This window comes from Emys orbicularis, chromosome 7 (assembly GCF_028017835.1).
Source record: "Emys orbicularis isolate rEmyOrb1 chromosome 7, rEmyOrb1.hap1, whole genome shotgun sequence".
In the NCBI taxonomy this organism is placed as follows: Eukaryota; Metazoa; Chordata; order Testudines; family Emydidae; genus Emys; species Emys orbicularis.
The window spans coordinates 11,707,415-11,723,562 of NC_088689.1; the positions used below are offsets into that span (position 1 = coordinate 11,707,415).

The 16,148-nt window shown below is 41.7% G+C and overlaps 1 protein-coding gene across 1 annotated transcript in view; it reads left to right on the forward strand.

The window, feature by feature from the left end:
• The first annotated feature begins 2,641 nt into the window (after positions 1-2,641).
• HABP2 (hyaluronan binding protein 2) overlaps positions 2,642-16,148 on the forward strand; it is a 42,264-nt gene continuing 28,757 nt past the window's right edge. Inside the window, exon 1 of the mRNA XM_065407563.1 lies at positions 2,642-2,710. Within this exon, the coding sequence (XP_065263635.1) occupies positions 2,642-2,710 (69 nt within the window). The remainder of the gene's footprint in view (positions 2,711-16,148) is intronic.

The window sequence follows — 16,148 nt, forward strand, 5'->3', positions numbered from 1 at the left end:
TTGTCAATAGCAGTTTTGCATCCTTTAATTTATCTTTCATGGATATAAAGCATGATGTTATTAGGATCCAGTCCATACCTTAATTCTGTTTGAGATTTGATGAATCAGGGCTCTATTAAAATTCAGGGCAAATCAGCTTATTCAAGGACACATTAGCTAAAGCTGGGCATTATCTAATTCCTTTTATCTTGCTGTCTTCCTAACTAGTTAAAGAATCTTGAATTGTTCTCTTTAACTTCTGTGTGTGACCACCAACATACGAACACCTCTATTATGGTGGGTGGGCGTGTAAATTATATATAACACCAATATAAAATATACTCCATCTAAATCGTATATTACACACTCCAAAAATTCCTTAAACATACAGCTTGCGAAGTCAAGCCCTCAAAAGTTAAGAAATGCCACAATTAAAGTCGCGTGTGCAACCTTAATTCAGCCCTCTTGTGTGTTTGCATAATGATGCAGTCTTTAATTACATGATCACATACTATTTTTTTTCCCACAGGATGGCTGCCTCATTCAGTGCACAGGATGGACTGTGCCCATTTAATGAGCAGTTTTTCAATATTTTCTTTTCTCCTCATGGTCTCGTGTTTTATTTACTGCCCATTATTCACATCCTGCTTTGAAGACAGAATTATTCATTTCATCATGGGCTTCTATGGCACTCATCACTACAATATCTGAGTCCTTCACGAACATACATGAAATGTATTAATAGGACTCTGTGGTGGGGCGGCTGCCCCACACCCGGAGAGGGTGGGCTGCGGCAGGCCGGGGCGCCTGCATAGACGCGCAGCCAATCCGAGAAGGGCTTACTGGGAGCCAATCAGAGGACAGATTGGGGCTAGCCAATCAGGGCCCAGCTCAGCCATATAAAAGACTGCTCAGAGCGAGAGCAGTCAGTCTGTCCTAAGCCTTCAGAGGGGAAGGTCTGTCTCCAGAGCTGGGAGGCCAGCACCACGGACAGCGCAGTGCAGGCCAGCTTTAGAGAGTGGGAGAAGGCCCTACTCCGTAGCCTGCCAGGCGGCAGGTCTGGAAGGAGAAGGCCTAGCACAGAGAAGGGCCGTTGGGGAAGTGGTCCAGAGGAGTAGTCAGAGGAGGAAGGAGAAGGAGGACAGCCAGACTGTCGCCAGAGGGCATCTGGACCGGGACTCAGAGTAGTGGGCGGGTCTGAGTCCCCCCCTTCCCCCCTTTTTGTTCTATTGGGCCATACCCTCAGCCATAGGCCGCAGGGAGCGGCCGGCCGAAACTACACCAGACCCTTGACCGAGGGGATCGGACTTGAAGGCGTAAGACTGTGGGTCATCCAACCCACCCCCCCGGAAGGGGGTGTGAATGAACAGAGGGACACTGTCGGAGGACAGTGTTCCAGAAGAGGATGCTGTGCGTTGTGAGCAACGCGAGTCCGTACGCCAACTGAAGGCGAGACGACAGGCGGGACGTCACCAGAAGGGGGCGCTCTACTGGATCGAGCCAATTCCCCGAGACGACCAGTAGGCGGCGCCACAGTGGTGAGTCCCAACGCTGTCACAGACTCCCTGAATGACCTTGGGCAGGTCCCTTAATCTCTCTATACAATAATACTTCCCTTCCACCACTCTTTTCTGTCTTTTTACTTACCCCTGGTCTACACTGGGGGGGGGGAGGAGGAAGGGGATCGATCTAAGTTACACAACTTCAGCTACGTGAATAATGTAGCTGAAGTCGACGTACTTATATCTACTCACTGTGGTGTCTTCACTGCGGTGAGTCGACTGCTGCTGCTCCCCCGTCGACTCCGCCTGCGCCTCTCGTGGCGGTGGAGTACAGGAGTCAATGGGAGAGCGCTTGGGGGGTTGATTTATCGCGTCTACACTAGGCGTGATAAACCGACCCCCGCTGGATCAATCGCTGCCCGCCGTTCCGGCGGGTAGTATAGACATACCCTTAGACTCCAAGCATTTGGGGTCAGGGTCTTATGTGTCTTTACAATGCCTTGCACATTGGAACCCCTAATCTTGGTAGGGCCAAGGAGTTGCCAACAGTTGCCAACTCTTCTTCTGTTTTTATGAATCTCATGACATTTGGTATTTCTCTTAAAGCTCCTGCTCCTGGAGTCATGTTATTACATTAGATTCTCTGCTTTCATTTTAAAAAGAAGTAAATTCCTATCTCTCCTGGTTGTTGGGGAAAGCTTGAAAACATAGCCCCTAAAGAGTCAAAACCCAGAAGCCAATAAAAAAGAGCCCAACATTTATTATTTTTAAAAATCTCATGATTTTTAAGCCAAATCTCATGGGGTTTTTTGCTGTGGGATTGTCTCTGACTCATATCTTTAAATGTCTACAATTGACTATAATGTTGATAATAATAAATACATACTACTTCTATTTATTACGCACTAGGTTGTTAAACTTTGTAATTTTGACATGTTCCCCAATGATCAAGACAAGAATGTACTGGAATGGATTCACCGGTAGCACATATTTGATCAGGATAGTCTGTTGACCAAACATTAAACATTAAACAATATTTGAGGCGTAGTTAATCATTTGCATTGCATGAACTTGCTCTCTAGCCATTGTAGTTTGACTTTGCAGAAAAAAACATAGTCAACAAATGCAAGATTATTTGTAGGAAAATTTAGTTTGTGAGGATGGTCAATGGCGCTGTGTCCCTTTGGGTTCTTCCTCTGATCCTATTGCTGGGGAATGCACCTTTCTGTGTAAGTATCCTTTTAAGGTAGTTACTGCTTGTGCAGTTCTTTGCAGAACCTTTACCTAGCAATTACAAAACTAAGCTATATCTCAGAGCAGTGCTTAATTTGTAAAGAAAGAGGTGCCGGGGCTGAAGCAATTTTTTTACATTCATAACTGATGCAGCAAACCCAGAGGTGCTGGGGGTATGAACTGCCAAGCCCAGAGATGCCAGTGCACAGCCCTGGCACTAATTGAGTACTGTCTCAGAGATTGGAAGTACTGATTTAGCCTAGATTCAGATCCATTGGAATGTCATGGGCCTAAAAGGTGGAAACCTGAGCATTATAGAATAGGCATTCCACCTCAGAGAGCCCCTTGGGGGAGAGGACCCCCAAACGGGACAGAGAAGGAAAATCCAATGTAAAAATAGGTTGAAAGAGCAGAATAAAACAAGCAGAGAGAGAGAGTATAAAGAGGCAGATGGGGAACACGGTAGTGAAAAAGTAAGTACCGTGGGCCAGATCCTCCGTTAGTATAAATCAATAGAGCTCTATTAAGGATCTGCACTTACATCTGTAAAACACACAGTATTTATTTGACAATGGTCAGGCAGCTGGTGTGCTGAAACCACTACCTATTATACTGACCAATATTGTCTCATTGTTTCCTTGTACTCCCCTGCCTGTCTGGATCCATCTGTTGACTGTTGTCTTATACTTAAATTGTCAAATCTTTGACGTAGGGACTGTCTTTGTTCTCTGTTTGTACAGCGCCTAGCACCATGAGGTTCATGACTGCGGCTGCTAGGCGCTACTGCTATGAAAATAATAAATGATGATATTAACATAGTGCACCCCCTTTTATCCATCTAGCTCTTGTAGAATATTCTTCTGTCCCTAATACATAGAACTGGTTTCACTATAGCTAGGAGAAAACATATGTATTAATAAGTCTCCTAATCAACACACTTTCAGAGTCAGCTTTTTAAACTATCCCTAGTTCCCAATTATCCTTGACAACTGGACCCAAATGATCTAGTTTTGATTCCTCCTGTATTATTTATTATCCATATAGTGTCAAGGTATACATGGAGCTGTGCAATACGTGAACAGTGCCAGACATTTAATTGTACCTTGCTCAGAAGACCTGAGAGTCTCAAAATGCAGAATGTGGCATGTGGTTCTTAGAGCTAGAAAGCTTCATGGTTCAAATGGGTTTTCTAAAATTTTTGGAGGAGACATTAAACAGAGGGGTTGCCTGGATGGGGTGGTGCGTGCATGTGTGTGAAACAAAATGTTGGAGTTTGTTTAGTCTAATTCTGGTGAACGTTGGTGTTATTAAATGCGAAGTTAGTACAGTGGCTCTGGACAGTGTGAAGCTTACAGTTCTGCTAATGTTTCCATACAAATACTAACACATCCCAGTCGTTGCTAGGTGGAGATGGCTTCCAAAAGAGGCTAAATTAAAAGGTACTATTTGGCCAATTTGTGTGAGGAGACAAGTACCGACAAAGCCAGTAGGGTGTTTCTTTTTCCACGGTCCCACAATGCAAGAAAGGGAAACAATATGTTTATAGCCAATAAAAGGCAATACATGTTACATCTTGTTAACCTGTGGAACAACCTGCCACTGGATTTATTGAAGCAAAGATTTTTAACAAGTTTTTTTTTAACTATATAAGATGTTGGAGCTTTTGCTTACTTCTATTAAAGTCAATGGAAATATTCCCCCTAACGACAGTGAGAGCATATTAGGCCCTTAATAAGTCAGAATCTGAACCAGAATTGCAGTTGCTGTGATAAAAATAAGGGCTCTCAGTCTTTATGTTTAATGGAGCTCCTGAAGGAATTCGTCTCTCTGTAGTACAGTATTGCAGTTAGGTCCATATGTGTTTTTTCCAATGACCATTGATGCAGAAAGGAGTCGATACTCACCTAAAAGGGTCAGTCGTGTTCTCGGGTTTGTTAATTTTGCAGGCTTATTCAAAGAGGATGAAATTCGCTTAGCCAGGTGAGTGCTTGCGTTGATTTAGTAGAGTAAGGTGCTATTCCCTGTGAGTAAGGGCATGAGAAAGTGGTGCTAAGCATGTGATCTGCCTGCCAGATAACCAGAGATGCCAAACAGCAGCTCCTCCGCATCAACAGACCCCCCCAAAATAGTCACATTTCTGACTGTAGGGGGAAAAGGTTAACAGCAAAACGTTCAACACAACTCGAGAACCCCCAAACCCTAGTCTTATCAGAGCTAGAGAGAGATACTTTTCCAGATCTGTTCATCCCATCACTAAAGAAAAATAAAAGATTGGCTTGTAACCCAAGAGAAGTGAAAACTCACTTTTAAAAACATTCCCATTCCTCCAAACCTTTCAGCACGCAGATTTTCTCACAAAAGAGGTGGTTGTTTTTTTTACTTATTCTTTAATGAAGATTCCAGTTGATGAGATTTCATGTTTACTGAAATTCATTCTGAAATTCTAGACGTTGATGTGCTTAAATTCAGTCCTTTGGAAGAAAGAGAGAGAGGGTTTTTTAATGGCTTATGGATCTTTTTGAACTGGCTGGTGAATACATGATCAGTGATTTTCACTACACAACAGAGTTTTATTTAAATAATGTATTGTTAGGGCTATCCATCCACAGGCAACAACGCATACCACACAGTTGATCCAATGATGGATTTGACAACTTACTGGCGGCATCAATACTAGGGTGCTTCAGTGTCAGTTTTACAGATTTTGTGGGAACCCAATCAAATCTAAACAAGTCCAGAATGATGATGATGCTTTAATTCACACCCATTGCAGAAGGTTGGATCCTGTACTAAATCATGTACAGATTTTCCTGACTAACCCTAAATGTTAGACCAATTAATTAGCTTTGATGGTTTTAATCTGACTTTCCTGTAAATATCGCTGAGGAAAATTGAGTATATATATATTACCCCCCACCCTCCAAAATTTCATTAACGTTGCTAAGATGCAAAAGCAATTCTGCTGTCACCGAAAAGCAGCACGACAGAATATTCAGCAGGCTAGTTTTTAATAAAACATGTTTTTATTCATAATTAATATAACAAGGTTTTTTGGCTTAGCACTTGGCATGAATCCCAGCGGAAAAAAAAAAGGCCCAGTTGCTGTGACGTGACCATGACATGACAAACATGTTACAAGAGGACATTTTTGGCTTAATGATTTGTTCCAAAGAAGTTGCACTGAAAGCAGTCAGTGAAAAAAAAAAAAAGACTTTACACGCTGCCAAACTCAGTGGAAAAAATAAATTAATGTTTCCTTCCTTTCCATCATCATCCTCTTCATTTTATTTTTTATTAGACTTGGGGTTTAGGAGTTTTTATATGTAGCAGTATAATTATTAAAGGGTTATTGTTATAATATTGAAGAAGCCAAACAACATTTCATGCATTAGTTCCGTCTAGTCAGAACTGAACAGAAAAGCACCAGGATTTCAGGATCAGGGTCGAAGGCGAAATTCTCCTGTCCGTTCGATGCAATATGATCGGAGAAGAAACCAGTTACAAATGTGAAAATCTGGAGTAAATCCATCAAGGGTTGTGGAATTACAACATTGGTGGAACTGAGAGCAGAATTTGGCCGTATTTAAACGACATAATTGAACTATATGCAAGCTTTGCTTCAGTGACTAGAGATCCTTTACAGTTTTTATTCAATTTATTTTGCTTAGAATTTCAGTAGGAATTCACTGGTTATCACATCACTATTCTGAGAACCTGGGCTTTGCTTTTTTGTTTTTTAATGACTGTCTCACTCGACTTCTTAGCAAATATTTAGTAGCAGAGACATTCTCAGACTAAGGTCTGATATCGTTAAGGATTTCTTACTTTTGCAAAATTAAAACAAAAGACTCTGTTATTGAAACACTGAAGTTGTAGCGTTAAGCACATTAAGAGTTAAGACATTGCTTCAGCAAAGTATCCTTTCTCAGCAAAGTACCGAAGCTTGTGTTTTAAGTCCTTTGCCGATTTCAGCGTGGGTTTAAATACTTTGCTGAGTCGGGGCTTCAGAAGTCAGTAACTATGAGAGCTATGTTTGTGCCCCGATTTCACGATGATGGGTGAATTTAGAAAAGTTCAATAGGAAATTAAGGCCCTGATTTAGCAAAGCACTTGCGCACATGGTAGGTGTTGATGGGACTTAAGTATGTGCTTAATGTTAAGCATGTGCCTAAGCGCTTTGCTGAACTGACGCTTTAATGTTCAAACCTTTCCTCATAGGAATAGTCCCACTGACTTCACCAGCACTACTCACAGGAGTAAGGTTGACTCACGTGAGTAATGGATGCAGAATCGAGCCCTTACCTCTGCCCATTGATGTGGACATTTCAGAAAGTATGAAAACTAAAGAAGGCAGGGTTGTAATGGAGAATGTTTTGAACCCACCAGCATGACCACTATCTTAACCTACAGTATACTTGCTTGTGAAGCGTGAATTATTAAGAGATTATTACGATTTTTAAAATGCTCGGCGAAACCCACTGTTCAGAGTTTGTCATGCATCCCACTGCATTGGCTGGGCCACAGGGGATCTAAATCTCCTGTAGCTACCAGCTAAAGGAGCTATTGCTTCAGCTCGAGTGCTAGATGCTCATCACTTAGTGCTAGAAGTCCCAAAGTCAGGCTATATCTCGACTACCACAGTAAGTCGACCTAAGTTACGCGACTCCAGCTACGTGAATAATGTAGCTGAAGTCGATGTAGCTTAGGTCGTCTTACTGCAGTGTCTACACCGCGCTGGGTCAACGGGAGACACTCTCCTGTCAACTTGCTTTACTCCTCTCATTCCCGGTGGAGTACTGGGGTCGACCGGAGAGCGCTCTGCCGTCGATTTAGCAGGTCTTCACTAGACCCGATAAATCGACCCCCAGTGCATCGATCGGCACAGCGTCGATCCCACGGAAGTGTAGATAGGAACAGGTCATGATGCTGGCTGCTGCGTTTGTCAACAGAATGCATTGATTAAATAAATCAATGATGCTGGTCTATGCATATTCTCCCCATAGTTCTGTGGTATGCACATATGGGCAGCATGCTCGATTGCATCATAAAACAATTCCCCGTACAGAGAAATATGAGTAGTCAAAGCAGCATTGATCACTGGTCCATCAAGGCCAATATCCTGCCACTGCAACTCTGGCCTAAATTTGCCTGATGCTGCAGGAAAGCAAAAAGCCTTCACAATGCCCCTAGCTCATTGTGCAATGCTATAACATAGAGGGAAATATTCCTTTCTGACCCCCGAAGGCAATCAGCTTATGCCCTGAAGCGGGAGGGTTGATATCCTTGTAACTAAAGAGACTTAATGGCTTTGCATAAGCTTTAAGTCTAACAGCATAACCTGCATTCTCAGCACTGATTGCAGAATGTTTGATGAGACCCAGCACTTCTGTCAGGGTGATAGAATCTGCTTTTGCAGCCCCATTCAAACAGATTTTGCAGCCCCCTTTTTTGCTCCTGATTCCTGAAACTGAGCCTGTTTTCCATGTAAGCACAAATGCACAAGCTCAACAACTGAGCCGGTTTGAAAACACCCACACTTTCCCAGGAAGCTTCTTGTGGTGCAAGATTAACTTGTGGTGCAAAGATTGTCTTGAAATACAGTAGCCAGGCACCCTTGGGTAGGCAGCAGAGGTGGTTACAACAGCATCTCCAATAGCCAAGCCTTCAGCTCCCTTCTGGGCCCCGACGGGTTCCTGTATCAGATGCTAAAACGGGAAAGGGTGTCAACTTAACAGTTCCAAAAATAGAGACATTAAATAAATTCAGTTTCTGATATTCTGAAACCAGGCACATTCGGTGCTTGTCATCTGATCTCCTAAAGCAAATAAAAAAAGATTGCAGCATAAATATCTTATTAGAATATGTTTGGTTGTCTTTTCTCCTCAAGACTCTAGGGCTTGTAATGGAATCAAGAGGCAGACAGTATGTGTATTCCTAACTTGGAAAAAGCAGGGGTTGCCGTATTGGGAAAGAGAAACCTAGAACCCACTAACCATGATGAAGTCCTTTTAAGTAGACCATTTCCCACTCTAAGGATAATGTGTATATGTTCCCTGTATGCTCCATGTGAGAACACACCCTGCTTCCATTATAATCCAGTTATAACATTGACTGAGTAATGCAATGCCATTGGGAGCTTGGGGCTTTTCCAGCAAAGTTCCTGGAATGCTGCCATTCAACATGGTGGTACCCAAGAGTTTGGATGCTTGTTAGACTGTCAGAACATCTGATTCCTTTCTAGTCTGTCAAAAGCCCAGACAAAAGATCCCTTTGAAAGCTGTCAGAGTGGACAAGAGATTCACAATGGAGAGGCAGTTGTGGCTATGATTATAGCTCTTTCAGACCTACTGTCAGTGAGAAACAGAATTTGCTCAAGCGCTCTCCCATGTCTTACAACCAGTCTCAGTTCTGTATCTATTTGATTGTAATGGGGAATGGCAATGTGTAATCTCCAGGTTTATGGTTAGGAAGGAATTTTCCTTGGCAGGGCCTGTAGGCAGGGAAGGTTAGGGGATATTCCACTTCCTCTGAAGCATTAAGCGGTGCAGCCAGCTGGCTATATCCCACACAATCATTTCCAGCACCTGCACTGGTCTTTCCCATCTTCTGCCTCTTTCTTTCAAAGATCTTTTGTCATGTTCTGCATAGCAAAGGGCAGATATTTGAGAGTTCCCTGCCCTGCTACATTTCGCTCTTTCCCCAACCTGTCTCTTTGAGTGTTACCCAGGGTATTTCTGTGGATAGATTTTATTTATTTTTATTTGAATTTTTATGGCAAGGGTCCAAGGAGAAAATTCTGGCTCCATGTGACATGCCATGCAGAAATAGGCACAATTCTCACAGGGCGCTTTAGAGCTGAGAGGTTGAAATATCGTCTCAAAAGCACTCAAGCGACTTAGGCTTGTAAGTCCTATGTCCAAAAGAGACATAGGAGCCTAAACCCACTGACGTCCATTCACAAGACTTAGGCTCCTAAATGTTTTTTGTAAATTTTACCCATTATCATGGTCAGGTAGACATTTTTCTCAAAACAAGAACCGTAACCGTTTTAAAAAGCATTCTGCAGCTATACTTTATACAGGTGGACAAACTAAAAAATCAGTATTTATCTTACTGTGGCTGCAAGGTATAGGAAAATATCACAACTTACTCCAATGAGGTAACTAGCTCAATTCATGTTTTGTTTTTGTTCATATATTCAAATGTTCATATATTTTAGGGCCAGAGGAGGCCATTATGATAATCTAGGCTGACCTCCTCCATAATGTAGGCCATAGAACCTCTCCCAGAAATTTCTTCATCAAGCTCATAATGTCAGTTTGAGTTATAACATATCTTTTATTAAGACATCCAGTTTTGATTTAAAGACTGCAAGTGATGGTAATCCAGTCACATCCCCAGGTAAGGTGTTCTAATGATTAATTGCCCTCAGTCTTCAAAATTTGCACCTTATTTCTGGTCCGAATTTGTCTCGTTTCAGATCCAACCATTGGATCTTATTATGCCTTTTTCTGCTAAATAAAAGATTAGTCTACTATCCTAAATCGCTTCCCAATGTAGGTACTTGTAGACCATGATCAACTCACTTCTTAAACTTCTCTTAGGGTACGTCTTCACTACCCGCCGGATCGGCGGGTACTAATCGATCTATCGTGGATTGATTTATCGCGTCTCATCTAGACACGATAAATCGATCCCCAAATGTGCTCCCTGTCGACTCCGGAACTCCACCAGGGCGAGAGGTGGAAGCGGAGTCGACGGGGGAGCCGTGGCCATCGATCCCGCGCCGTGAGAACGCGAGGTAAGTCGATCTAAGATACGTCAACTTCAGCTACGCTATTCTCGTAGCTGAAGTTGTGTATCTTAGATCGATTTCCCCCCCCCCCGTGTAGACCAGCCCTTAGATCAACTAAACAGACTGAGCTTCTTAAGTCTCTCAATATAAGGTATTTTTCTAGACCTCGACTCATTCTTGTAGCTGTGTTCTGAACCCTTTCAAATGTGTCAACATATCATTTCAGAAGTGTTGACACCGAACTGGACACAATATTCCAGTAATGGTCTCACTAATACTGTATACAAAGGTAATCGTACCTCCCTAACACTACTTGACCCCTGCTTATACATTCAAGGACCACGTTCACCTTCTTAGCTACAGCTTTGCACTGGAAGCTCATGTTCAGCTGGTTATCTACCTTGATTGCTAACTCCTTTTCAGAGTAGGACCTACATTCTTTTATTTGTAGATGTATAACCTTGCATTTGGCTGTGTTAAAATGCGTGCTGTTCAAACGAGCCCAACTTATTACCAAACGATTCGGGTTGGTCTGTATAACTGACCTGTCCCCTTCATTATTTACCATTCCACCAATTTTTATGTTACCTGAAAATTTTACTAGCAATGATTTTATATTTTCTTCCACATTGATTAAGATAATAAAGAGCATTGGTCCGAGAACAGATCCCTGTGGGACCTTTATAGAAACACTCCCACTGGATCACAATTCTCTGTTTACAATTGCTGTTTGAGATCTATTACTGATCTAGTTTTTAATCCACTTACTATGGACTGCATTAATTTTATATAGATCTAATTTTTTTATCAGAATGTCATGCAGAACTAAGTCAAATGCCCTACAGTAGTCTAAGTATATTACGTCAATGCAGTTACCTTTATCAACCAAACTTGTGATCTCATTAAAAAACAGCATCATGTTTGTTTGACAAGATCTGTTTTCCAAAAAATCATGGTGCTTGGTTTTAATTACAGGACCATTTTTAATTCTTTACTGATTGCATCCAGTATCAGCCTTTCCATGATTTTGCCTGAGATTGATGTCTCTTGTTTCCCAGGTCATCCTATTTACTCTTTTTTTAAATATTTGCACAACATTGGCATTTTCCAGTCCTCTGGACATTCGCTAGTGTTTCAAGATTTCTTAAATATCAACATTATTGCTTCAGAGAGTGCCTTAGCCAGTTCCATTAATACTCTTGGGTGCAAGGTCTCATCCTACAACTTTAAAAATGTTTAACTTCAATAGTTGCTGTTTAACATCATCCCTAGTTGCTGATGGAATACAAAGCATTTCATTATCACTGTGAAATATTACATTGTTCTGCTTCTTTCCTAACACAGAACAGAAATATTTGTGGAATATTTCTCTTTTCTGCATAATGTTACCATCCCTGTAAATCAGAACAAAAATCTGAGCTATAATATTGCTAGGATTTTATTTGTTCCTGATAGATTTAAACAATTAAATAAATGGATATCTCTATTATTTTGGGGAGGGATAGCTCAGTGGTTTGAGCATTGGCCTGCTAAACCCAGGGTTGTGAGTTCAATCCTTGAGGGGGCCACTAAGGGATCTGGGGCAAAATCAGTACTTGATCCTGCTAGTGAAGGCAGGGGGCTGGACTCAATGACCTTTCAAGGTCCCTTCCAGTTCTAGGAGATGGATGGAATTCCTTATTCATTTGTAACATTGTGTTTCTTGCATCTGACTCAGGTTTGAAGGCTCTTTTCCAGCCATCACCTGAGGATATAGCCACTTTCAACCACTCTTAGAGCTTAGTTTCTCAATTCCCATGATGCGCCAAAGGAAGGACACCCATTTCTGAGCACTTGAGGGTGAACATTGGCAAATCAGTGAGTAAATTTGCTTCATGAAAAGGGACTTGCAACAAACAGCCAGATGCTTATTGGCAAGTCCTGCTTACAACTAGGGCCATATCCTGCAGTCTTTTCTCAGGCAAAATTGCCATGGGCTTAAATGGCTGCAAACTTCTAGGGTTTGGGTTTGGGCTTCAGTGCACAACGTGCACAGTTCTGACATTAGGAGGTCCAGTCTGTTACATTTAACTAGCTGAATCCTTTTGCTGTCCATGAAGTTAGAACACAGATGATAAACACCTAAAATGAAAAAATATAAAGTAGCAAACATTGGTAGGGTCTGCCTTTTGTGTTCTAGATCTAACTAATGAGCAAATGTTTGTCAGTGCTTTGGAGAAATGAAGCATTGGATAATTGTTTATTCTTATTGCTATAAAGTCCAGTCTAAGTTTGGCCATTTCAGCCATTTTTCCAATGCACTGGTGACTCCAGGCTCAGCAAATTAACCAGATACATTTTATCTTAAATATTTTTGTAGGGCTTTTGTTTGTGATGAGACTGAAGAATTAAAATGTACAATGAGGTGCCTCTGACTTCTAGTTTCATCTTTTGTCTCTCTAATGCCCTGATGCAAACAGGATTCACACGTTCAGCAATTTTTTTTCTCTCTTGAGAACACAAAGTATCCGTGGCAAGCTGCAGAAATGATCATGCTTGGTGAAAGAAAACCCAGAATCTATTATTTTTCAACTTCTTTTGTTTGAATCCTGCTTCTGACTTGTTTTATGATACTTCCACTGAAGAACAAGTGCTCCCTCTGGTGGCCTCGTGAAATATAGCAACATGCCAGGTGCAAGCATATAAAACACAGAGAGGGCTCAGCCCTAGTCTTTGATAGTCACTGTGCATTGCTGTGAATCTCGGAAACTTGGCTACCCTGCTGATTTCACACAGCAACTCAAGGTGCTAAAACAAGAGCAAGGGCTAGACCTTAGGGGCTGAGGAGGGTTGCACTTTCTGTGCCGTCCAAAGATGAGAGCTACAGAAAGTTTTGTACACGAAGCAAAATGTGGCTTTGTGCCAGTAAGAAAGAGAAAATTCCTTTAAGCCAGTATGGTTTGGTGAAGCATTTCAAAGGCGAGAGGCCAATTCTCTCCTTCGTTGTGCTAAGGTCGCTGGGTCATTAGAGGTAGCACTGAGGGAGGGGGGAAACATAACACAAGATCCTGATGGTAAGAGTAATGGTGAACACACCGGTCTGGTCTGGTATGTAAACGTTTTACCCACCTAGCTATGCTGAGAAAAGCACAGCCCTCACCCACATAGCCCTGGTGGCAAAGCCCTCGCATAAATGGAGTTATATAGAGATGCAGCTTATTTAGCTGGCGGGACTGCTACAAGCTATATTGGCAATATACACCTCTACCCCGATATAATGCTGTCCTCAGGAGCCCAAAAATCGTACCGCGTTATAGGTGAAACCGCGTTATATCGAACTTGCTTTGATCTGCCGGAGTGCGCAGCCCCGCCCCCCCCTGGAGCACTGCTTTACCGCGTTATATCCGAATTTGTGTTATATCGGGTCGCGTTATATCGGGGTAGAGATGTAATGCCTTTGCCAGAGTAAACTAGATGCCCACTAGGAGGGTTTGCCAGAATAGCTATACTGGTATATTTATACTGGCAAAGAGAGAGCCTTAGACATGGACTATACCCCCATTTATGGAAAAGTCCTGTAGAAATCCATATGGCTCTCCAGAAATTAATTCCTTAGTACTAGGCGTAATGTCTGTACAGTATTGCAGCAGCACCTAGAGGCTTTAGGATCGAGGCTTAAAGTTAAGCATCTGCTTCAGTTCTTTGCTGAATCAGACAAGGCGCCCCGCAAAAAGTGATTGGCAGTCCCAATTGGACAGATAATGCAGTGAATGATGGAAACCAACAAGGTGGGGAATTTGGGTTAAGTGCAGAGAGACATCTCTAACGAATGGGAAGGATTCTTACTTTTGAGGGACGGGGATTGTAAATGTAGCTTTGCTTTGTACCATTCTTTGCTACTTGCTTGTTTCTTTTTGTTTAGTGTATTTAGCCAACCAGGATTAAGTTCCGTTTCAGGGTTTTGATTTAGACTCATCTCTAATATGTAGCCCAATACCCAATTTTGTACATTGTCTTACCTTGCAAAGGGTGAGGTCAGATGCATTTTGCTTGTACAATTGCGTCTGTATCTGGGCTCTGGCAAGGGACTTGGGGAAACCTATACCTGCACTAATGAATATATACCTAGTATATTGCATTTATGGCCCTATAATTGTCATCACCCCAGTCATTGACCTGAAAAAATTGCATGAGTGTGCTTCATCCTAGTTGCAAATGATTTGGTTAGAGACTTGGATGGTTCATTTAATTGCAGCTGTATGGAGGCTCTGCTGAGAGGTCTGGGGAACTCTGCTCTGTTAAGGTTCCTGTTGTAATCAATGGAATGGGTGGATCTGGAGTTTCTGTTCTCCCTGTTTCAAACACAAGAGGAGCACAAACACACCCACAGCAAACTAGTTTACATATTCAAGTTTGTATTCACAGAACGTTGTTTTCTGCATTATTTAACCAGTTCATTGTCTATCAAGCATAGATAATGAACCAAGTAAATAATGCAAAAAAGCAAAACCGAAACTCTCCAAATCATTCTGTGAATACTAGTTTGAATACATAAACGAGGTTGCTTTGGGCATATTTGTACCCCTCCTGTACTGTGAAATAGGGAGATCTACCTTCTCTGTACTATTCAGTATTCTGTATACTCGCATCCCATCCACAAAATCATGTATATAATGTAACTGTATGTGTTTTAACACAAGAAGTTGTTCCAGGTTAAAGCCTATTTAGTGTCTCATTGCTAGGGATGTTCGTGCCAGTTTGGATTCAATAAAACCCTCTTCAGCCAAACCTTCTCTTAAAACTCAAACACCTCCAAAGGTTTGCTTAGCTTTCTTCATTATTTGTCCTTGTTGCACATTCAGATGCTGCCTGGGATCCAATGAGGAAGGGACAGAACTCTGCAGGAGAGGTTGAATGTGTGGAATTTCCCCACAGGAATTTCTGGAAAGCCCATGCAAACTCCTATCATTGTTTTGAGCCTTCCAGCTCAGATTTTCAGGTCCTGCTGATTCAAATTTTCTTTAACTTCACCCATTGATCAACAGGCATCTTTGCATTGACTTCAGAGGTTACTGAATCAAGACCCAGGCAAACATCAGAACCAGCTATAATTCTAAGAGGCAATGTTTAGTTAAACAAACAATGCAGTCACTTAATAGGGGAACAGGCAGTTTGAATAATTCAGACAAGATTTTCTGAAGTACGCAGGACAAGAGTGGGTGGAACTTTTTGGCCAAAAGTGTCCCCCCCCCCCTTTTTTTTTTCTTTTTGCTGAAAAACACAGATTTGGGTTGACTGAAACATTTCCCAAATTTGTGTTGAATTTGCCAAATTGTTTTGGTTGAAACCAAAACCAAAAAATTCAGCACAGTTTGTTTTGAAATTTCCCTTTAATATTATTTGTTTAAAAAACTAACCAGTTAAAAATGCTCAAAATAGAAATGAAACGTTTCATTTCACCCCAAATACATTTTTTCCTGACTTTTGGATGAGCTGAAAATTTCAAAAATTTCATTTTTGGTTTGACCAAAACAACTGTGTGTATATGTATAGTGATTTTTTTGTACATTTAATTGTTTTAAGGAATTACCAGCAAACCAAAAAATCTCGTATTCACTCCAAGCTCTTCTCAAAATCCATAATAGCAGCTGGACTTTCAC